Source organism: Microtus pennsylvanicus, chromosome 6, assembly GCF_037038515.1.
Source record: "Microtus pennsylvanicus isolate mMicPen1 chromosome 6, mMicPen1.hap1, whole genome shotgun sequence".
In the NCBI taxonomy this organism is placed as follows: domain Eukaryota; kingdom Metazoa; phylum Chordata; class Mammalia; order Rodentia; family Cricetidae; genus Microtus; species Microtus pennsylvanicus.
The window spans coordinates 29,912,722-29,936,732 of record NC_134584.1 but is presented as its reverse complement, the minus strand read 5'-3'; the positions used below and the strand labels follow the sequence as shown (position 1 = coordinate 29,936,732).

The 24,011-nt window shown below is 44.0% G+C and overlaps 1 protein-coding gene across 3 annotated transcripts in view; it reads right to left on the bottom strand.

Annotated features, from left to right (window-relative positions):
• Osmr (oncostatin M receptor) overlaps nt 1-19,273 on the bottom strand; it is a 51,037-nt gene extending 31,764 nt beyond the window's left edge. Inside the window, exons 1-3 of one of the 3 annotated variants that reach the window (XM_075975940.1) lie at nt 19,143-19,273; nt 7,991-8,075; nt 1,463-1,632 (exon numbers count right to left, since the gene is read on the bottom strand). In XM_075975940.1, the coding sequence (XP_075832055.1) occupies nt 1,463-1,632; nt 7,991-8,063 (243 nt within the window). In that variant the 5' untranslated portion in view covers nt 8,064-8,075; nt 19,143-19,273. The remainder of the gene's footprint in view (nt 1-1,462; nt 1,633-7,990; nt 8,076-19,142) is intronic. The other 2 variants (XM_075975941.1, XM_075975939.1) reach the window with 2 other exon arrangements.
• Nucleotides 19,274-24,011: the final 4,738 nt, after the last annotated feature.

Here is a 24,011-nt window from a genome sequence, read left to right as displayed (position 1 = left end):
CTCAGCACAAGTAGAGATGGGGTTCCTAGCTTGCACTCCAAGGAACTGCCCAAGCAAAGAAGAACCTCCAGAAGGAAGGAAGATCTCATGTCCCTCCTCAACTTCAGGTACCAGAAGAGTCAGACAAGTCATAGCGTGTGAGCTGACATCACATATTCGACAGCGACCACTGTGGGAAACTGCCCTTTAAAAAGACAGCCAAGCAACAGACTTGCTGTAAACCCAAGTGGACTGAGTCAGATTTTATTTACTTTAGGCTCCTTGCTTAGACCTCATATTTGGTAATGGATATGGGAAAGAACTGAAGACTTTAACATTAGCGACAGGCTTAACTGGAAGGATAGACATTCTTGATCCCTAAATGCCAGGCATTTGCTGCCTGAAAGAAAGGGGACTTCAGTGGGGCTGATGGGTCCTCATCCCAGTCTTCTGTGTCCTTTACCTCCAGAAGATGTCTAAGATTGTCCTTGAACTTCTCATAACAGTATCTAATGCCTCTGACCAAAGTGCCCTTAGATGAGACTGTGTCGGACACAGTAGACACATCCATTACCTGAATCAAGATGAGTGAAAATCTACCACCAAATAATTCAGAGCAGAAAAAAGTTGAAGATTTTCTTTCATTTGGTTTGATGCAAGGGTTCATGTAGTCCAAGGTGGCCTTGAACTTATTCTGTAGCACAGGGTGTCTTGAACTCCTGTTCCTCCAGCTTCCACCTCTCAAGAAGGATTTCATCAATTAATTTATCTATTAGCAAACCCACATTCCAGGAAACAGAGGACACTAGGTTATTGTCCAATGCAGTCTATGGACACCTCCTGTGTTGGCCAGACAGTAAGTGCTGGGACTTGCTCCCCTGTGCCCTCAGCACAGGGTAAGTAAAAGGACCCCGATAATCCTCACTGTGAGAAAAGTTTCAGTAAGTCATTATATCTTATTCCGGACCATCCAGCTTTGCTGGTGATGCTGGGTGCACAGAGAGGAGAGGAGAGGGTGAGATAACTGATCTGCAGAACATGCAGACCCAGTATTCGCAGGGACAGACCCAGTGACTATCTTGGGACAAACAGCAAAACAGACAGAATCTATTTTCTTAATTAATCCGTCAAACCCAATGGGACATATTACTTTGTTTTAACTCAGCTGTTCTCAACCTGGGGGGTCAAATGGCCCTTTCACTGGTATCGCCTAAGACCATCAGAAAACACAGATATTTGCATTACAATTCACAGCAGAAGTAAAATTACAGTCAGAAAGTAGCAATGAAAATGAATTTATGGTTAGGGCTCACCAAAACATGAGGAACCGTATTAAAGGGTTACAGCATGAGGAAGGCCTAGAACCTCCTGTCTTAACTAAAAACGCAGGGATGCCGCTGTTTAGGAAACCTGTATTGAGAAGGAAATGTTGTGGAATAATCAGATTTCTTGAATGATATAAAAGACAAATCAAAATGCTTACCACCCAGATGATGTTGGATGTTTTCATTCTACTGATCTCTATTTGAAATACCATGTTTAATTCTTGATGAATAAGGTTGGGGACAGTCCATTGTAAATTCACTTGCTGAAGTTTAGACTCAACAGTTACATTAAGTATCTCAGGCGTCAACTGGAAAGGCTCACCCAGCACTGAAAGACCAAACACAGATATAAAATAACCCTCAATGGGGGTACAATTGAATAGACACACACCCAAGAGAGACGCTGTTCCATGTGCTCCCCAGCGAGCTTTGGACAGTGTGTTTGCATATACGTTCTAGCATCAGGTACTGAGAGACTCTGAGAAGGCATTAGAAGTTACATCAGCAAAGGAAAAAATTAAGACCCCAAAGAAGCAGAAAACTTGCTAAGCAATGCACAGCATATTACCGAGCTGGTAAACAACTAGATAAATGTGTCTTTCCTGAGTAATCTAACTGATGTGAATTCATAATGGAGACAATACGATTTTTTTAAAAAACATCTCATATTCTGATTTAATACTAGAAATCAGTTTTTGGAAACTTTGAGTTCCATGGCTTATTAGAAGGTTCCAGAGTGGAAGCGTATCACCTATATAGACACAGTTCCATGTATTTCAATGTGCTGAGCTTAATAATAAAAAAAACACTGGTGACAAGATTCCCGAAGCAGAGAAAGAGTCTAATTGGAGAGACACAACACAATCATGAAAACAGTCGTGATTGTGAGCTTGGAGCACTGGAATGACTCCTCAAAGGAACAGAAATTCAAACACGGACAGATTCCTGCACATCATTGGCCCCTGGAAGTGCCCAGTCTCTTCTCCTGACTGTCATTAAACCTTACATAGAACCACAGGCATAGCTTGTATACAGAGACATCAACTGCAATACACTCTGCGACAAGAAAGAATGTGGGCCTAGATCTGCTTGGGTTACTGTCAGTTCCAGAGAATAAATTGTTGACTTTCACTTAAGAGAGGGAAACACCATAGAGAATTGAAAGGAATTATTTGTTGCTGATTCAACTGTTTCAACTGTTGGACCGAGGGGGTCTGAAATAAACTGGGGACGTTACAAGGGTTTTGAAACAATAAAGGCTCCCTTCATAAAACCAGCTGGTGTCCGCTGACCCATGTATAAGAGAAATCTGCTTCTTGGCCTTCATTTCCCTAGTTTTTTAGAAACTGGTGACTTGAAAGCTTCTTGTATTTCATTTAAAAGGCAAAAAAGCTTCTAAGGGAGGAAGCTTTGGCAACTAAACACACACTTAGCATGGATAAGTGTAGTGATATTTCATTTGTATTTTAATAAATAAAACTTACTTGAAGATCAAAAAAGTAAAAAGCCACCCTGGCTAGCCCTGAAGACCAGGCAGCAGTAACACATGCCTTTAATCCCAGTAGGCACACTAGCTTGCCGTAGAGACCAGGTGGTAGTGGTGCATGCTTTTAATCCCAGAACCAGAGAGAAATATAAAAATGGGAGGAGACCACTCTCGCACACAGTCTCATTCAGAAATTCCTGGAGGCAGCATCGCTATTTCAGACTGAGGTAGAGATAAGAGCCAGTGGCTGGCTGTTTGGCTTTTCTGACCTTTAAGTTGAACTCCAATTTCTGTCTCTCAGTTTTTATTAATCATTCTACAAATAAAGCCCCCAGTTCAGGTCCCCTGCAGCCTGTCCCTTCCACAAAGGGGTTCACTTATGTGAAACATCCAGACTAGGTAAATCCATAGAAATAGTAAGTGGACTGGTAGTTGCCAACATTGGGAATCAAAGAATCTGGAACTTTAATATAATCGATATTAATGTTTCTAGTATCCAGAGGCTGTGTTTCTGGTCCCTAGCAGTATTAAGAAGCAAGGCTCCACCATTCATCCCCAATAGGCCAACCAAATAAATGAATAACAGTATACAACAGAGAAAACAGTTTTATTTAGTGTATCTGCATTGGGAAGAGAAACAAAGAGACCCAGTGACTCTCTAAGTCTTCCTTGAAGGGAAGTACAGGTTTAAATAGAAGGCAGGACCATGCATCGTCCATAATTAAGCAACCCCAGTCAAAGTGTGGTCCTGTCCATCACTGTCTGCAGCTTGCCCGTTGAGGAATATTACTTTAACTATGTAAAGATGTGCTGCATTTGTTTCACCTTGCCTGCATAAGGCACCCGAATGGACTAATAAGAAGCTGAAAGGCCAGTAGCTAGGCAGGAGAGGGACAGGCAGCACTGGAAGGCAGAGGGAATGAACAGGAGGAGGAATCTTGGCTCAAGAGAAGAACAAGAAGGAGGAAAAGAGAACGAGAGAGAAAGAGAGGGATATCCCCAGGGTAAGAAGCCAGGCAACTGGCAGCCAGCCTGACATGAGAAGCAGCGAAAGTAAAATAGAAAGAAAGAAAGAAAGAAAGAAAGAAAGAAAGAAAGAAAGAAAGAAAGAAAGAAAGAAAGGTGGAAAGTCCCGAGGCAAAAGGTAGATAAAGGGAAACAGGTTAATTTAAGTTAAAGAAAAAAAAAAGCTAGTCAGAAACGAGCCTAAGCTAGGCCAAGCATTCATAACTAAGTCTCTGTGTCATGACTTGGGAGCTGGTTTGTTGGCCCAAAAGAAGAAACCTGGTACACCAGTCTCTCCTGCAAGGGGGTTGGGAAACCTCTTCTTGGGAAAAAGCTCCTCCTCTGGAAGACACTGGGCTTCAGCATTTGCTTTCTTCTGCCCTCTGACTCCCAGGGAAATTCCAATTCCTTGGATGATAAATAATCTGACAGAATAAGGGAGGGGCACAAATTTAAAATATCTTCACTCCCACCAGGATAGTTACAGTAATATTATGAAATATTAAATGTCACTGATGATTGACTCACCGTAACCATAAAGATAATTAATTTTATTAATTAATTAATTTTAATTTATTAATTTAGTTTTATGTTATGTGACTTCTAACTCAATAAAAATTTTCATGATACATGGTAATGATTAAGAAACAATAAAAAGCTGAGCTTCTAGAATCCTGTCAACTCCATTGTCACTAAATTGTCAAACTTAAATCATGTGTTTTGATTTAAATTATTCCACACTGTGATGTGGGAGTTCCCTCTGTGTGCTATGGTTACCATTAATGAATAAAGAAACTGCCTATAGCAAGGCAGAACTTAGGTAGGCAAGGAAAGCTAGGCTGAATGCTGGGAGAAAGAAGGACAGAGTCAGAGAGAAGCCATGGAGCTGCCACCTGAAACAGAGGCTGGGAACTTTACCCGGTAAAGTGGTGACGCACAGATTACTAGAAATAGAATAAATTAAGATGTAAGAGTTAGGCAATAAGAAGTTAGAGCTAATGGGCCAACCAGTGATTTAAATAATACAGTTTTTCTGTGATTATTTCAGGTCTAAGCTAGCCGGGTGGCCGGGAACCAACAAGTGTGGTTTGTGTGTGGTTTGAGTATCCAAAAGAGATTCTCAGAAATATGGTTCTAGTGTGGGGATGGCCAAAGGTGGTAGACTATTAAGAAGTAGGGCCAAACTAACATGCTAGCGGAAGTCCGTAGCTGTCTGATCAGAGCTAAGGCCCACTCAAAGGCAGGGAAATCACACCTGGTTTTAGAAGGCTGCCTCCCAGGGCTGCCGATGCAAAGCATCACAGTCCTGCCTCTACTTCTTCCCCCACTTTGGAGGGCTGTGTCTCACCCTTCCTTCAGCTGTCTTTTTCAAGTGTTTTGTCATGGTGACTTGAAAGTAAATAATTCCCATGTTCTCTCTCTGTCTGCCTAACCCATGGCTTTCTCACCCTTGATGGGAGCAGGTTGTCAGAGGCTGCTTTTCTGCTGAGGGCTGTGGCTGAAACAAGAGTGTGACAAAGTCTTACTTAGCTCAGGGAAATCAAGATTAGCAACACATGGTGAGTATAGACATTCTACATTTGATCGACACATGAATGAGTCAGCTCCTGTCTCACCTTATTTCTGGAAGCTCTACCCAGATCTACCATGTTGTTTCAACAGAGGGGAAGCTCCGGAAATTAGCCTACATTATCAGCAAATGTGGAACAACTCAGGTACTTGAGTAACGTCAGTGAGAAGTAATGTGGAGGAAGAGGAACTAAAACTCCGAGGTGAAGCCAGGCAGGTCAAAGGGACCGTGGAGATTAATAAATCCAGTCTCGCTGACATTTCACAGAAGCTAGCTGAGGTTAAAAGTGGAGGTGGATGCCTGTGCCAAGGCTCAAACAAGACCAGACCCAGGGATTTTGGCTCCCAGGCCCACTCCCATGTCATGACATGGAAGTGTGGCTCAGGAGACCATTGGAGACTCCATTCTGGGCTTAGTCACAAACACAGTCCCATTTTCCCCATGGTTTCTCTGACCAGCCCTAACACTTCTGGAGGAAATACTGTGTGGTTAATTCCCAGAAAGAGATATCACGTAATAGTTCTTAAAACAACATGATTCCAGAAACATCTAATATCAGAAGGAAACATCCATCCTATTTAATGGCTTAAATTTAAAAAAATCCCCCGGAGACAGGTTTTTCTTTGTTTGTATATATGCTTATGTGCATTTATGCTTTTCTCTGTACAACATGATTTAACCTTTTTTACAGCGTGTATTGGAGGAGAGCAATGTGGCTCTGTGAGACAAGGAGCTTGCGGCCAAGCCTGATATCCTGAGTTCTATCCCTGGAACCCACATGGTGGAGGGAGAGACAGAGTCACACAATCTGTCTTCTGTCCTCCACACATGTATTGTGACATGCATATGCAAATAACTCCTATATGCATGTGCACATGTGCATGCGTGCACACACATAGACACACATGTTCTCCTCAATAAATGCAAAAAAAATTAAAAAACTCCACATATTTACAATTTTTCTTATGTATAACCTCAAAGAGAGAAGAACACGTCAGAATGCTGTGGTCAACTCCTCTGGCTGATGGAAACATGGTTGGAGCTAACTGAATGGTCTCACCTATGTCCTATTGCTTGGAAGAAGTTGGCTCAGGCTGTTTGAAATGCGGTCTCTGACCTGAGCCTAGTTAGTTCATTGACTGGTGTCCCCACTAGTGTGAGTGGAGGTGTAGTGGGCAGTAGACACTAAAGAAAATCCCACAGCTCTGACGAAGACAAAGATCTACCTGTTTTGTAAAGAAAGTTGGAGGCAGAAATGGAAATCGGGTTGCCAGGAACTTAGGGAAACAAGTTTGATCTAAACAATAGAAACGGAGCCGCCAAGGCTGACGTGAGAACAGTACATGTCACATGCAGAAGACACGCCAGGTACAGTTGGGTCACATCGTGAGACTCTGCTGGAGGGAACAAACTGTGGCAAAAGCGTTGGGAACACTGAAGGTGGGGGGGGGGGGGTGCCTCACCATGAGGATGTGGTGTGTTAGGCTGTCTCCAAACCAGGGACTCTGACCTGAGCCTGGACATTCTCCATGCTCAGCCTCCCTAATCAGTTACAGTGTGCTTGACCCCAGGAGCGAGACAGACTGAGGGAGCTACACACGCCACCGGTGAGAGAGTCCCATCACCTGGCAGCTCAGCTTATATGGAAAAGAACTTCACCAACTGCTGTGTAAGACGCCAGGAGAAACAGCATATTCCCACAGGCTGATACCAAACCTGGCTCTCGACGACGAGAGGCAGAACTCGCGCCTATCGGCAGAACTGAAACATCCCCTTTTCTTTTCTTGCAGTCCTAAGGATAAATGAAGAATGCTATGCATATTCTTTGCAAATGTCATTTTTCCATGCACGGAATTATATCTGCGCTCTTTGTTAAAAAGCAAATACAGCAAAGAATAATACAGGAAGAAAAAAATGCAAGGTTTTATACGATATGGACAAATGCAGGGGAAATTTATGAGCCAATAGAAACTTTCTCAAGTCTAAGGATCTATGTTTAAGTGAGTTCAAAGTAATAAAGTATCCACACACATTTGATAAAATATTCACACGCTTGAGCATTTATGGAGTCGACTTACTCTAAACTGCGGTCTTCTGGGGAGAGCTAATTGACAAACACTATTTCTCTGGCAGAAAGCAGATTTCAGCACTTCCGATATTACATCCTTGAGAGAGTTCCTACTGCCTGCCAGGCTATGATTGCTTTTTAGTCATATTTTATAAGCCTAACAGCTCTCGGCAAGCGTGACTAAGGGGCATGGGAACTTGTTCTAACCCAGCCATGAGAACTAGTCTGGGCTGTTCCATCTTGCCCAGCAGGGCTTGGAAAGAAACCCCCTGGCAACGGTCTCCATGAAACAGCAATTCCGAAGCTCCGTGATCTCAGATCCACTGACAACCACCCCAATGAGCAGAGCACAGAGCAGGAAACCAAAGCGAAGTAGTGGACTTACTAGTGGTGCCCTCAGGATGAGGGAGGCCATGTCCAAGGCAACTGTGGCTTCCAGAGATTTAACACATCTCATGTGAGCTAATCACCAACTCCGAGAGAAAAGAAATGGCTTTTCTCCAAAGCACCGGTTGGTTCATCCTTATATGTTCTTTACTTCTGTTTTGACTCCTTACCTTCGGTTAGGGATGCTCTCAGGGGCAGCACTGCCAGGAGGAAGACTGGATGAAGGACCGCAGAGAAAGCCATTGGTCTGACTGTCTGAAAAAGATAAATTACAAGAAAGGGAATTTTATTTTTTTTTAATCTTTAACTCCTAGTTCGTTTCTCGTGCCAGCTGTGGTCAGGGATGGGACTGAAATCTCTCCTTTTACTCCCCTTGGATTAATTTTTCTCTGCCTTTGGAGCAAGAATTCACATTCCCTGTCTCACGAAATGCTCCTCAGGTCATAAGTGAGGCCCAGCTGATAGAGACCTGTGTGAGCCTTGAAGACTTCCTCTGTGGTGGGTTTCTGAGGCATGGTGGCAAGCGCTCAGTGATCAGCCAGTTCGTTTGACTCATCCAAGCAAAGCCAGCAAGGCAGAAAACCAAGTGAAAAATGAAAAAAACCAAACAAAGCAAACGCTGACTGAAAAGAACAAATATAATCTCAAAAGGGCTCGTGTGAGGGGCTAGAGAAATGCCTCAGAGGTTGGGAGCCCTTGTTGCCCTTGCAGATGGCCTGGGTTTCGTTTCTAGCACCCACACTCGGTAGCTCAAAACCATCCAGTTCCAGGGGTCCAACACCCTGTTCTGACCTCTGCGGACACATATGGTACACAGGTATATGTGCAGGCAAAAATAACTACACAAAAAGTAAAACAAGCAATTTATTAAAAATATTAACCAATAAATTTTAAAAATAAACTGAATTCACCCCCTAAGCCATCTTTACACTTCCCCTTTCCTCTCACTGAAATTCAACCTGGGAAAAGTTAGCATACTCTAGGCGATGGTCATTCTCGTTGTTCAATACTGTTTCCGCTTTTTTTCAGTTCTGGTGGGTTTTTTTCTTTTTAATTTTTTTTTTTTTTTTGGTATTTTGCCTCTGAAAAGAATTGCAAATTGCAGCAGGCCAAACGAGTTCCACTGATTCATAAGATGATTTGAACGGAGGACAATCTGAGGGCAGAGAGAGGAAGGCTAGATGACCTCAAAAAGACCAATTCCTTTCTAATTTAATAGCAAACCCATTAGTCAGGGGAAGCATTAATCCTCACTTTTCTCTTGAGGACTCTGAGTCAGAACGGTTCATAGAAAGCCCGTTTCTGCCCTTGTCCTGCTGCCCAGAGCTCACCCAGAGCTAGAAATTCTGGGAGTCTGCTTATGAGTTCCCACTGCCACCGTCTCCGTTCATTTTCAAACAGGGTCTTACAGATAAGGAGCCACCACACAGACAAGAGGTGGCTAAAGCAAATGGCTCTATGGTGGTCACTGTGCCTGTGGTCAACCACGCCTGTGCGCTGAAGTCGTAGGCAGCCTTTCTGCACTGTTTTCTACTCTTGGCAAAACAACAATCCGTTCACACCTGATCTCTATTGCGTAGTCTGACTAAACGCCAGAGCCAGGGGGAGAACTAATTCAGGAGAAGCCATGTGTGCGTGCGTGTGTGTGTGTGTGTGTGTGTGTGTGTGTGTGTGTGTATACGCACCAAGAGAGCATAGGAAGAGACCCATTGGGAAGTGTCTACCATTCTGTTGAAAGTGACTGCAGCCTGAATCCAGGCACTTGCCACTGTATCCTCCCACTAACTCTTGGGACACAAAAGGGCCACGGTGGGGAAGAAATCTCATGCCACAGTCCGAAAGAAGAAGGCTCTGGAGCTGATGTGCACACCAAATGGTTTCTCTATGACTGGGCTATTAAAAATGTTTCTAAACACATGACGCTACCTCAAGACGTTAAAATCATGGGCAGAGAAATGCCCAGAGAAAACCAGAAGTTATGGTAAGTAGAAATCAGGGGGTAAAGGTTACCAGGTAAGACGAATGCAAACCACAGCATTCACAGAAGGCCACAGTGTCGGAATCCCAGCAGGGTGTCAGCAGCTCCCACCCTCTGCTCTCTCATACCTGTTGGACTGAGAAGCCTGAGAAAGAGCAACAGCAGGGCTTCTGATTTCTTGTCGTAACTGAGGCCCCCTGTCTCATACACACCAGACAGGTAGCGATTGTGACCCAGAGGTCACTGCCCTCACTTGAGTTCAGTGGCTATTGTAATCTCCCTTTCTGCCATATCACCATCCTTTGGCTTTCCTCAGCCAGCCACTGTCTGACAATACAACTGGGAAAGTTCCAGAAATAATTAGAAAGTTTACATATTTTTATAAGTATTTATTTAGTGACTGTGTACTGTGTTGTGTGTGTGTATGTATGCGTGTGTGTGTGTGTGTGTGCATAAAGCTCACACTGTGGCTCCACCATGCAGACTCCCAGATCAAGCTGAGGTTTTTAGGCTTGGCAGCCAGGGCTCCTGCCCACTGAGCTATTGAGCTTCAGTTGGCTTCTACTTCAGACTGTTGTTACACTTGCTCTGTCTCTGGGGCTGCGAGTGTCTTACTGTACAATCGTGCACAACACAAGAAAACAACAGCACGTACAGAGTGTGGGTCCCCACTGCTTAGGGCTGTCTTCTGGGGATCTTAGGATGCCCTCTCTACAGACATAGAGGACCCCTGCATAGTTTGCAGTGTCTTCCCTGGACGGCCACCATCAACCCGAGGACCATGGGCCGCAGGACTGTAAGTCTTCACTGTTGCCTGGAATCCTCCTGGAAAAATCAATAAAGTTCTTGAAAACTGGCAGAAAGGGAGTTGGCAGCTGCAACATCTCAGCGGAGTGTTTCTTCAGAAACCACACAGTCCGACAGCCTGAGGCTAACAGTGTGTGGAGAAATGGACACCACTTACTTGCAAACCCTGGAGCACAGCCTTGTGCAGGGTAATAGAGCCTTCCTCAGTTAGGCTAGCCTGCGAGTGCCAACTGTTTCTTGATGGAATTGTGAAGACGAAGAGTACCCAGAAGATTCAAGGACCAAAAGGAGGCAGGTGTGGCTGAGGGGAGAGGAAGAGTGAGAGGAAGCCCAGGGATGAGACTGAGCATTTTTGGAGCATAGAAGAGAAAGAGTAGGCATTGTATTTGCATAGCTTGAACTGCCGTGGAAAATCCCTGGAAAGATTTCACAGAGCTATACTGAGCTGATGCGCAGGGCACAGAGTTCAGAGATGCAGAAAGAAAGAAGGAAGCGGAAGTGGAAGGAGACATGAAGCCGAAGTCAACAGTCTGGATAAAAACTTGAGGACAGAGTTTGAATGGTGGAGGTAGCAAGGTGTGGTGGGGTCAGCAAGAGATTTCAGAGGCAGAGCTGACGCACCATGGGTGGTGACCAAATGAAATATCAAGAATTTTGGCTCAAGTGCTTTGAAGAATCACCATTTAGCAAGGCAGAAGACTGGGCTGGATGGATTGGGAGTCTCTATCAAAAGCTCTCAGCTCCAGATAGAAATTTAAGATGCTTGTTTGATCTACCTAAGCAGCCAGCTGAACTCATGGAATTCCTGCCAATCAGTAGAAGAATTTCGGGTGTGCATGAGACTACGTGATTGTAAATAAAGACAGAAAAAGGACAAGTTCAAGCCCAGAGCTTGGGATACTCCACAGCCTACACTATCTTCCGGGGCACACATGCACCATACAGACAAAAATGAAAACCCTGAGTAACTTGGTTTTCCAGCACTCTCAAGGATGAGGGCTGTGAGTGGGTGAGTGGGCCGGTCGATCAGTACCTACCTAAGGAGCAGAAATTTCCCACTGCTCAGGGCACACGGTGTCCAGACACCCAGCCTCAAATTCACCCAGCAGCCTCAGAAGCTGCGGCTCTCAGTGAGCAGTGTTCTACTCCAGATTCCCAGTAAGAGAAGGAAGGCAGAGAGGGGTGTGTCTGTTTGCCTTTCTCACATTTTATCATCATTGAATAGACGTGTGCCACTAGAGAGAGCAGAGCTGAGTCAAAGACCCTCTGTGCCCCAGAGTCCCAGGACATACCTGCCACCCAGAAAGCATCTAGGAAATGAAGAAAAATGGGTACCATTTTTCTCCTACTTCCTCTTCTTTGCTTTCAACTTATTTTTAATGAAAGCACAAATTGACTCCCTTTCAGGCCTTTTTTCCTGCCATCACATTTGCCCAGTTTGTAACCTTTGGCACACTTGGGGTTTGGGCGGGGTGGGGGTGGGGTGGAGAGAAAGCTGCCATCTCTTTTGTAATTTACACTCTACTCATCCATCCACTCCCGTCTCTCCATATCTTCCCCGTCTCTGGGCTCCCATTCAGTGTAGATCAACCAAACACCCCTCTTTGAAAATCTTACTCGCTTCACTGTGTTCTTGAATGTCCTCCCTGCTCTTCAAATCTTCCGTGCAAACTCCTATTTTCCCCGGAGGTCCTCTGAATGTCCGTCAGGGTGAATGCTATAGGCGTAATAATGTGCACTTCTAAGGAACTCCTGGTGAGCCTTCCCTTACCAGAATTTCTGGCTCAGTCAGGACTAAAGTATGTATTCCTGAGAAGTTTCTCTACCACAGAGAATCCTCATGAGACATTGCAACAGCCAACAGTCGGTTGTTTCCCCAAAACCTGGGTGTGTTGCCAAATTATTCAAAACTGGCTGGGTGACCTAAGGCTATCATATTCAAATGCCATTTAAAGATGTTGGTGGATGGTGTGTGTGTGTGTGTGTGTGTATGTGTGTTTGAAAAAGAAAAAGTTCTGTTTTTAGAATTGAACAGGCTCCAAGAGGTTATATGGTAGACCACTGTCTCAACAAATTTCTAAAAATTGAAATCATGGCAAGAATCATTTTCAACCTCAATGAGGACAAACTGGAAACCAATTCCAAGAGCTCTGCGCTGCCGTGCGGAGCGGCATGCATTTAGGGACAGTTCTCCATCGTTTCCTTCTTCCAGGGCACTGCCAGTAGGATTGCCACGCCCCTCTGAAGGGTCCTCATTATTTCTGTATAAGACTGATGACTTACAGGTTCCTTCCAGTTCCCTTCCCTTAGGCTCCAGGACAAACGCCTCCTGAAGGTGCTTGCATTTCTTCTCCATCCTAACTTTGCATCCCTCCAATGGATAACACGTGTCCGCCAAGTTCATAATCAAATCCTGACATAAGGAGCTGAACTAGTTCCTGTACAAGATTATTTCAGGGACCTGTGACCTTCACTTCAGCTAATACTTACTCTCTGATTGGTAGGTAAATCCACAAAAAATGATAAAACCAAATGCAAAGAATGTTCTTGATCCAAAAATGCAGAAATTTCACACATACTAAAGGTGGTAGAATCATTTGGGAAGAGATACTGTTCCTTTAAGTGATACTGGAGCAATAACCTGGACATTATAGGGCATCAAGCATGTACTGAACTGTGGTAGGGGACTCAGGGTCACGCTCCACTTTGGTAGTTAGTGGCTGTATAACCAAGCGCTAACTCTTTGACTGCCTCTTCTGTGAGAATGGAAGAGCCTGTCAGTAAATAGGTAGGAGGGTTAGTAGGATTAAGAGTGACCACACATAGTAAATATAGTAAGTCTTATCGTTATTGTTACTGTTTTACTCCTTCAAGCAAAATATATTCCAGATAGTCACAAATACAAGATACAAACCACAAAAAGCACCTTAATAAAAACAGTACTGCAATTTTATGCAATCTAGCAGTCATAAAATGAAACCCCAATGCAGTAAAGATAAAGGCTGCTATCTCAACTATGTAATTTTTAAAGAATTAATGCCAAATAATAAAACATAACAAGCCAAATCGAAAAAATTAATACCAACTAAAAATATATGGCAAGGAGTCATTGTTCCCAATATGCAAAAATCTGCTAAAAGTAAGATTAAAAGGAAAATAGCTACTGAAAAATAGAAATATGTAATTCAGAAAAAGAAAAAAATCCACATACTAAAAAGTAAAAAGAAATTGAGGAAGATTACTCGGATTGGTGGAAGCCAGTTTAAAACAGTAATGATGCCTATTTCACCAGCAATTGGGAGACAGAGGCAGGAGGAGCACCACAAGTGTGAGGCCAGCCTGATCTAACTAGCAAGCTCTACAGCAGCCAAGACTATGAACTGAGACCTTGTCTCGGAACCGTCACAACAAACAAACCCAAGCAGTCACTGAATATGAAAATGTCTGTGTAACATCAAACTATCAGAAATAAAGATGCTCTCAATACCACTAAATGGTAAGGAAATAAACATCACCGCTCATTAAGAATCAAAGAGGATGACCCTGCAGAAGTGTGTTTGACTGTATCTATTAAATTTTAGTATGCATTTTCTTTAATTCAAAACTAATCTATAATTCTATTATTAGGGTTATCCTACAGATAATATAAATACATCAAATACCCCCTCAAAGGAGACAGAAATTTTAATTACTCTGCATCTCCACAGAGGGGAACCAAATGGTATATGAGGGGGATAAACTAGACACAGGTGTTGACATGAAAAAATGTTAAAAAAAATCCCGAGTGGAAAGGTGAATTTCAGAATAGTGTTTGCGCAGAGCATCTCTGCAGGACAAACATGACAGCTGTGCCACAGGGCTGCCCAGAATTCCTTCCCAACAGACCTGAAATGTGGACACCAAGTCTGACAGCATCCACACAGCCAACACTGGCCAATGACGAAGCTTACTAAGCCTTTCCCTCCAATGAACTACCCTGAAAAGCAACTTCCACAGGTGTCTCCCCCAAGTCTAGCAAAAGTTTCCTGAGATCTGTGGCCCAGATGACTCAACATTTCAGAGCACCTCTGTTGAAGTTTCCTCTGAGTTCCACATCCAGAACAGCCTCAAGACTGCAGACTGAGATGATCCAGCCTCACAGAACACTCCAGTCAGGACTTAACTATAATCCTAAATTTTCTTTGGGTCTCATAAAATTATTAGCACACTCAATCAGCAGAAAGTAGCCTAGAAAATTACGCCCACATTCCCCAACAATGGATTATGGAAGTTTTTCTTTGTTTAGTGTATTAGTTACAAGTTGTTATGGATAAATGGTCAGGAAAAAACAAACCTAAATAAAGGAGATTAAATTTAGGGTCTTGTTTTGAAAAAAAAGGGAAATGCTGTGGGATCATGCTCTTGTACTCTGTAAAGATTTGTCACTTGTATTGCTTTAATAAAGCACAGATTGACCAGTTAGTAGCCAGGCAGGAAGTTGATGCAGGGCAACCAGACTAGGAGAATTTTGGGAAGAGGAGAGGCAGAGAAACACAGTCCCAAGCCAGACACAGAGGAAACAAGATGAGAATGCCTTACAGAGAAAAGGTTCCAAGCCACATGGCTAAACACAGATAAGAATTATGGGTGAATTTAAGTTGTAAGAGCTAGTTAGCAATAAGCCTGAACAATAGCAGAACAGATTGTAACTAATATAAGCCTCTATGTGTTTCTTTGGGAATGGCTGCAGGACTGGGTGGAGTAGAAACTTCCATTTACAGAACTGCTTGGTGGCATAAAGAGGTCCTCCCCACCTTTCTTCCTCCCCACTTTGCACAGGTGCCAGGTGGGCACTGGTCTGATAGTCCTGCTCCACTCTGTTTTGTTCCTCATAAGAACCTATCTTAGTTAGGGTTTCTATTGCTATGAAGAGACTCCATGAGTAAGGCAACTCTTATAAAGGGAAACATTTAGTTGATGTGGCTCACTTACAGTTTTAGAGACTCAGTCCATTATTATCATGGCAAGAAGCATGGCGACATGTAGGCAGATATGGTTCTGGCCACATCTTGATTAGAAGGCAATGAGAAGTGGTCTATGACACTGAGCATATACAGGACCTCAAAGCCCACCCCCACAGTCATACACTTCCTCCAACAAGGCCACACCTACTCCAACAAAGAAATATCTCCTGATAGTGCCACTCCCTTTGAGGGCCATTTTTTCAAGCCACCACAATACCTCTGTATACTTTTTACTATCTTTTGGTCTTCTAACTAAAGAATTCAAACTGGCCCGAAGGGCAACACCTACCTATCCACACTTACAAATGTAGAGCTTGGATGGAAGGAAGGAGGTGGGATGACAGAAACTACAAATATCTTTTTCAAATTACATGGTCCTGTAACATAAAGCATTCTTTAAGGTGTGTGTATGTATATATACAGATGTGCACACATGTGTTTATACTTGCAAAAGCAGTGAGAATTCTATTATTTTTACATTTGCACTATATACTCCAGGAGAATCGATTAGTTGGCTTTGTTTTCTGATTCTATTCTAATCCATGGCAACTGAGAAGATCTGAAAGAGGTTAGCAAATTTTATAACCTGGAGAAGCCTAGCAGGGTGTTAGTTGTTATGTTTAATATTTGTGAGCTCTTAATCCTTGGATGCAGGTACTAAAATAATGCATTCCCAATGCAAAAGGTAGCCAGTGTCCTGAGTAGAAATGCATATTGCCAACCTTCTGACGAAGAGATGCTGAATTTATATGTGTGAAATTAAATTACTCTAAACCATTTTAGTTTAGTTATCTGGCATGTAATTGTGTGTATGTTTTCAGGGTTACCTATGAGAATGTATTTGCACATGTGTGCGGAGGCCAGCCTTGGTTGTCATTCCTTGGGAACTGTCCACCTTATATTTTGAGATAGGGTCTCTCATTAGAACCAGAGTTGAAATGGTTGAGGCTAGGACAGCTGGCCAGTGAGCCTCATGGAAGAGTCTGTCACTATCCCTGGAGGCAAATGAGAACACTAAGGGTGAAATAGGTTGAAGGTAGCTTGCCTTGTGACACAACTAACTGGCTGTAAAGTCAGTGTTTGAAACCAGGTGAGTGAGTTACTAAAGTTCACCCCCTTCCGTCTGGCCTTGCCTCTTCTGTGGTTCAATTAAAATGGACAGTGAGGAAAACACCATTGCTAGTAACTGTGAACTCGGGAAAAAATCTGATGGAACTTCATTAGATAAGTTAGAAACTTTACAGGCAAAGTAAATCTAAACACCTACTATTTAAACTCCAGTACTTAATGACCTAGTATTGACATGAAAGGGGCCCCCAAAAAAACTAATGGAAAGAACCCAGTCCAGGGATGGACCCTGTAGGAAGGGGAACTGATTTCATGATGAAAACCCAAATTTCATCTTGAATGATGGTACATGCCTGAAATCCCAGCAGTCAGGAGGACAGGAGAGTTGTGAGTTCAAAGCTAATCTGAGTTATATAGTAGGCTAGAATAACAGCAGTTGGTTGCTGTTTGTGTGACTTCAAAACTACACCTATCAAATGTAATGCGAAGTCAGTGAAACCTGGGGAGTCAGGATCATAGAATGGGGGTGGGGATGGAGACTGTGAAACTGGGGTCAGCCACTGGGAAGGAAAACCTCAAGTAGGGACAAGGACGTGTGTTTCAGGGAAGGGGTTTGCTCTCAAAAGATTCTGATAAACTGTGCTCCTTGTTTCCGACTCACAACGGTGTTCTGTTTGTTTTGCTTCCCCCCACCCCCTAGAAATGTTTCCTGTCCAGAGAAGAGGGCCAAAACTTACTGTTCCCATAAATGAGCTGGAGAACGCACACTGCGATTTCCTTCCAGAGTCAGCAAGACCCAGCCCAGGTCCCACAAACCTTTCTCTTGTTAAAGGCAGTGAGTGTCCCCAGTCACTCAGAACCACAGCCATGTTCCCAACTCGGTTCTTTTCTCCTGACAGAGGCATACAAAACATCAGCACCCATGGCTCTCCTGTGCACTGGGGATGGCAAGAGGCAGGTGACCAGGGTAGGAAAACAGGATGGTTCTGGTCATCTCCAGATCCACTCCAAAAACCCCTCGAATTGGAAGCGCAGCAGAGGGGCTGTGAGACTCCGATGTGACATGTCTCTGTCACTTAACTAATGGCCCATCATCCAGTCACTCCATCTCACTGATAAAATGAAGTACACAGTTCTCGGTCAAAAGTAGCAGGAAGCATTATTATGATATAAATAAGAAAAGTGAAACTAAGCCATAAAGAGTAACCTGGCCTAGATCCAGGTCTATTTACATCAGGGTTTGGACCTGTTGCTGCCCCCCCCAACCCCCGCCTTCTTTTTTTTTTCCAGCAGAGTGCTTTAGCCTGCACCTAGGTTCCTCTTTTTTTTTAAATCTATTTATTTATTAAGGATTTCTGCCTCCTCCCCGCCACCGCCTCCCATTTCCCTCCCCCTCCCCCATCAAGTTCCCCTCCCTCATCTGCTCGAAGAGCAATCAGGGTTCCCTGAGCGGTGGGAAGCCCAAGGACCGCCCACCTCTATCCAGGTCTAGTAAGGTGAGCATCCAAACTGCCTAGGCTCCCCCAAAGCCAGTACGTGCAGTAGGATCAAAAACCCACTGCGATTGTTCTTGAGTTCTCAGTATTCCTCATTGTCAGCTATGTTCAGCTAGTCCGGATTTATCCCATGCTTTTTCAGACCCAGGTCAGCTGGCCTTGGTGAGTTCCCGATAGAACATCCCCATTGTCTCAGTGTGTGGGTGCCTAGGTTCCTCTTTTAATGGTGTCTGAAAGCAATCCCTGTCCCTGTGCCTCTCCTCTGGTCACTTACTTGCGGCAGGACAGGTGGAAGCATCCATGAATGAGTGAGTGGGCCAGCGGCCAGTGCAGAACTGATAAAGGGAATTGCTGTTCTCAGGTTCTGATTTCGGCACCCACTGCTACCTCAGGGACACCGACCCGGGTGTATAGCTGGGCATCGTTGACTGTGAAGGGCACCACTTTCATCCAGGCAACTTGAGAAGAGGTACCAGCTCTCTCCACCTGTGCAAAAGCGCTGCCCCCACGCTATCTCAGCCGGGTGCTCTTCTCTACTTGGAAAGGGAAGCACCCATTCCCAGAGGAAATACCAGGGCAGTGTAGGGTTGGATGCAAGAGGATGGGGCAGTCATCAACTCCCACAGGCTATTTTGAGAGAGGAGCCAATGTGACCCAAGTGGAAATTCTAACTCCGTAAACATTTCCCAAACCACTGAAGAGAACTCAAAGAATGGCGATCCTCAAAGCAGGCCTGAACTCCGAGATACCCCAGCGACTTGCACTACGACAAGATCTGGTCTTTTAGAATTACCCACTAGGTAGGCGGCACTTGTCTGGCACACCTCTTTGTGGCTTGAGAGTAAGCGAAACCAACGCAGGACAGAGCAGAGCCAGGAGTCTGCGGTGCACCGAAGCGCGGAGCTCTCCCATCGGGGAAGCGGAAGGAGGCGGCGCACGGTCCGCGAGGGTGCGGGGCTCCGGTACTCACCCGTCTGGCGAGCGGCTCCGGAGCCCGGCCGCTCTTCGGCCTGGCAGGGGCGCGGGTGCGGACGTCTGTCCCGGCGTGTGGAGGCGGCCCCGCGCCCCGGCTATGAATCAGCTGCGGGGCAGGAGTCCAGGGGCGGGAGTTACGGGAAGGCTACTTCGGGGAGGGGGGGTCCGAGGGGCCAGCACTGTTGCAATTTCCCGTCTCGCTGAGCACTTTTGGCACTCCTGGGACCCGCAGGAATTTGCCTTCTGGTCCCAGGGGGGAACGATCGGGACCCTGCAACAGGGCGCTGTTCCCGGGGAAAAGGCGGGCGGGACCGGTGGGAAGGGAAGTGGGAGAGGCCTGGAAAGGAAAAGCTGTGCCCAGAGAGTAGCATCCCGCTACTCTGCTAAGGACAGGGGAGGAGCCAGGACTCTGTGCCCTGGGCCAGGTACTCCTGCACGGAGTCACCAGTGATATCTGGGAGACCCAACCCAGCGGGCTCTGTCAGAAAGTTGCTTCAAAGGACAGACTCTTGGGTCAAACTTATGATCGTGTTAACTTTCGGCTTTGAGAGCAAGACAAACGTGTTGGAACAGCCGTCTATCCTGCCTGTTTCTCCAGAACAACCTGGAAACGCCCTGTCTGACCACGCCTCCTGCCGCTTCAGACCGGATTGCTTCCTCCACGGAGAGCCGATTTGCGTTCTCTTCTTAAAATGCAGTCTGGTCTTTACTGCTCAGGCGTTTGAAAGACATTTTTTTTTACCTCTCTTTATGGTTCTATGACGGAATGCCCTTAGCCAAACCGACTTTAGGACCTGGCATGAAGCGTGGCAACGCGTTCCCTTCTGCCCAGGCCCAGAAGCTGGGAGAACCGCCCACCTGCACGTGCACCTTGCTCCCCGCCAGCAAACCCAAGTTCAGTTCACCTTGGGAAACCACCTAAAAGTCACTAAGGGAAGGGAACTGAGGGGGAATTGTGATAGATCAGGACGTGCGGACGACGAATGAGGTCTTAGAATCTGAAATTGAGTTAATGGGATACCTTAAAACAATGTCAGAAAAATTAGTTATTGCAAAAATCTTTGCTTTCGTGTCTGTGCATGTTTTTTCATCTTTCCTAATGACATTTCAGGGAAGCGGGTTTTTTTTGTTTTTTGTTTTTTTTTTTTTTTAAAGAAAAGATTCTAGTCCTCTCAATACCTGATACCCAATGGTGCCCCGAAGACTGGCGTGCACGGTAAATCTTTGAAGACAATTAGGAAAAACTACATCAATTCTAGTGAATAAATGCGTGGTCCTTTGCCACACCTTTCATTCCGTAGCTTTAAAAGAGTCCATTAGTGTGGCCGCGTGAACAGCCTTAGGAATATCTTCGAGCCAAGTCTCACCCTCTGGAGAGGCTTTCTGATCTATTTCACTAAACATACAAACGGTGTGTGAGTGTATCAGCACCTCCTTTCTCAGGAAGAGTTGAGAGTCACGGCTGAGGAACTTTTATAAGGGAAGCGCATGCGTGGAATGGACTGCTACCATATTCAACTTCTCAGAGGGAAAGTGGATGCACTACTAATAAATCATAATATACCCAGGCGTATTTCTTTTTATATATACATATATAATATAAAGATATAATAGAGAAATTTCATGTAAATTGTAAAATACAGCTATGATTTTTTTCAACTGCTGCAAATAGCTATAATTTCACATTGGATGATGCATCACCACATTGATAAATTGGAAGGAATTGAGATTTTCCTGAAGAAAGTACCCTTATAACTCAGCAATGGGTAGCATTTGATAATTACCTTCATCTATAAGATTTTTTTGTTTTCATATTTGCCATAGATTTCACATAGATTGTCGTCAGTGCCGTAGGAGGTTTTACAGCTGTGGTTACCCGCCTACTGGGACGTGGCCTCTTATACTATATATGCTGATGCAGAGCCTGAGTCTGCTCTCTTTTTGGCTGCTCTTTTTAGTTGCTGGATTCGCTCTCTGTTTTCCGTTTAAGCAAAGGATTTTTATTTGTGAGCTTACCCCTAAATAAATAACCATATATTTTTAAATTTTGAGCTGGTGTGGAATTTCTTTTTAAGCCTCCTTTCACATTTGGCGCCCATGTGGAATCAGACTCCCCGCCTCCTGAATTTGGTTTCTGTTTTCCGTTCAAGGATTCTGATTTGTGAATTTACCCCTAAACAAATAACCATCTGTTTCTCAATTCTGAGCTAGTATGGGATTTCTTTTAAGTGTCCTTCCACACGTTAGGCCTTCAGTGAAGCAAACATCTAAAATTATGATAAGTGATGATCTTGACTTTTTTGTAATAAAACTTAATGTAACTTAAATTATGATTTTATCAATGTATCTGTTTATAGTGAAAAAAAATAGGCTTTCTCCAAATTTTTAAATCTTAATACATGGCATAAGCTTTAGCTAAGGGACATCTAAGCCTTTTAAATATCTAAAAGAAGAACTCCACATGACTAGGGAAGCTGTTGGATAGGAAAGGGCCACATAGAACCTTTTAGGTCTTCTTCCAAAACTTCCCTGCAGAAACCCAGAGGACCACGTCTGAGGGCTGAGCAGAGAAAAGGTGAATTGACATGAGGGAGAACATCGTTTTGTAAATTCTCAGAGAGTTCCTGTTGTAACCACACTCACGTCTTATTTTAGAGATCACTGGAAACAAGATCATATGGAGAACTTTTGAATATCTATTTCTTTTTTTCTCCCATGATCTTTAGAAAAAACGTCAACTCTATGTTTGTTTAGGCGGCTGCTAGCCTTTTGATTATGGGGCTTAAACTTGGATTCAGTAATAGAGCTAGAAGACAGGTCACTGGCACTCAGAAAGAAGATAGGAACTTGGGGACTTTTGAAAGTTATTTGTAATTGATCAAAAAAAAATGCCCTGCTATGGTTTTGACCTTAATCATTCCCCAAAGACCATGTGTTGAAGACCCTTACCCACCAGTGAGGCTACGGAGAGATAGTGGAAGCTTTAGAAGTTGGAATCAATTGAAGAAAATGAAGTCACTGGTGCACACCCTCACCTCGACTATTGGAACCAGGCTCAGCTCTCTCCTCTCTCAGCTTCACTGTGAGATGAACATTGACCTTCTCCACCATGTGTTGCCACAGTAACATGATGCACTGTGCCATCAGAGCCCTGAGACTAACAGGGCCAATTCATGACTGATTCCTCTGAGGTCTTGAACCAAAATTAATGTTTCTTTCTTTTGAGTCCTTCATCTCGGGTATTTTTGTACCAGCAACAGAAACGAGTCTACACCTGAAGTTTTGGAGTCTGTTTCTCTTATAGACAGCATGTAGTTGGGGCTTTCACAAACATCTATTAATAACCCAGCAATTTAATTTGATAAAGATTTTATTACTCATATTTAAGGCCATTGTAGGTACACTTATATTGTGCCTGCTATCATGTTTCTCTTCTTTGATTTTTTTCATTTGTTTGGCTCACTCTAGTTTTGTTTTTCTATCCTTTCCTTTTTTCTTCTCGTAGATTTTGAATTAAAATGTTTTTTTCTTGTAGAATTCCACTTTAATTTTTTCAATATGCCTTGCTACATCATGTTATTTTTTTCTCTACAGATTAAAACATATAGTCTTTATGTTCACTGTGTGCTTTACACAGTATTGCAAGTACTATGTAAATAAATACATTTATTCAAAGCCTATTTTCTTTACACTATAGCTATAAAGTGTGTTACATCTACAGACAAGATAAAACAGCATGGTAAGTTTTTAAAGAAAATGAAGGAGGTAGATAAAATGGCTCAGAGGGTATGGATGCTTGGCTTGATGCCAACCCTCACCACCTGAGTTAGGTTAGAGACTCTCAGATATCCTGCTGTTGCCCTGAGAACTGGGAATCCTGCAGCTATGGATCCGAAGAGCCAGTCCCTTCCCGTGCTCTAGCAGCTCCAAGATGGGAAAATGTTGGGGAGCGCCACCTCAAAGCCCTGAATCTTGACCTAGGAGGTAGTTGCGGTTGATCACCCTGCCAGCTTTTCTGCATCCAAGCCACCACAGCTGACTCTCCTCTGACCAGATGAGGAGCAATATCAGCTCTCGGCTCTCCCCCATACCCACGCCTCTGGGTATACCCATGATAGGATGGTCAGTTTAACAGAGCCATTCAGCTGTGACTGGGGTGTCCCTCCCTACATGTGCAATTTGACCTTCTAAGCATCTTTCAGTAGGAAGTTCTAGCCCTTTCCTCTTCTAGGTTAGATTTTCCTCTAAAACAGTTGTGTGTGTGTGTGCGTGTGCGTGCGTGTGCGTGCGTGTGTGTGTATGACTTAGCTTCCTATTGCTGTAACAAAATCTGAGATAGTCAACTTATAAAGAGAAATAATTTGGATGCTTTATTTTAGCATCATTGGGCTTAGTGGGTGATAGGCCTGTGTCGAAGCCACGAGTTCCAGTGGGAATGTGACTGCACAGATCTCTCTGGGGAGAGACTGAGGGGACAGAGTCCCACTACCTCTTCAAGGTCATGTTCCCAGTTAACTAAAGGTTTCTATGAAGCACTAACTCTTGCAGGTCCGAATACCCCCAATAATGTGGGACTCAAGCCTTGATGATTCAAGGCAGCATTCAATATCCAAATGGTAGCAGGAAATAAAAGCCTAGTTTTCACTTTCTTTCTCAAACAGTAGAGTATATTTATCTTCTTCTTAAACATGGAAGTAGATCAGAGCAAACCACATTTAAAAAAAAAATCTGCTGAAATCACATAAAGTTCAGTATATTATGGCTAAACAACCCACCACAAGGAAGATGAATAAACATTATTAGCACGGCACTACAAGGTAAGTACTTTAAACAAGAAAGGGGGGAGTCAAGCATGTTCCTTCTT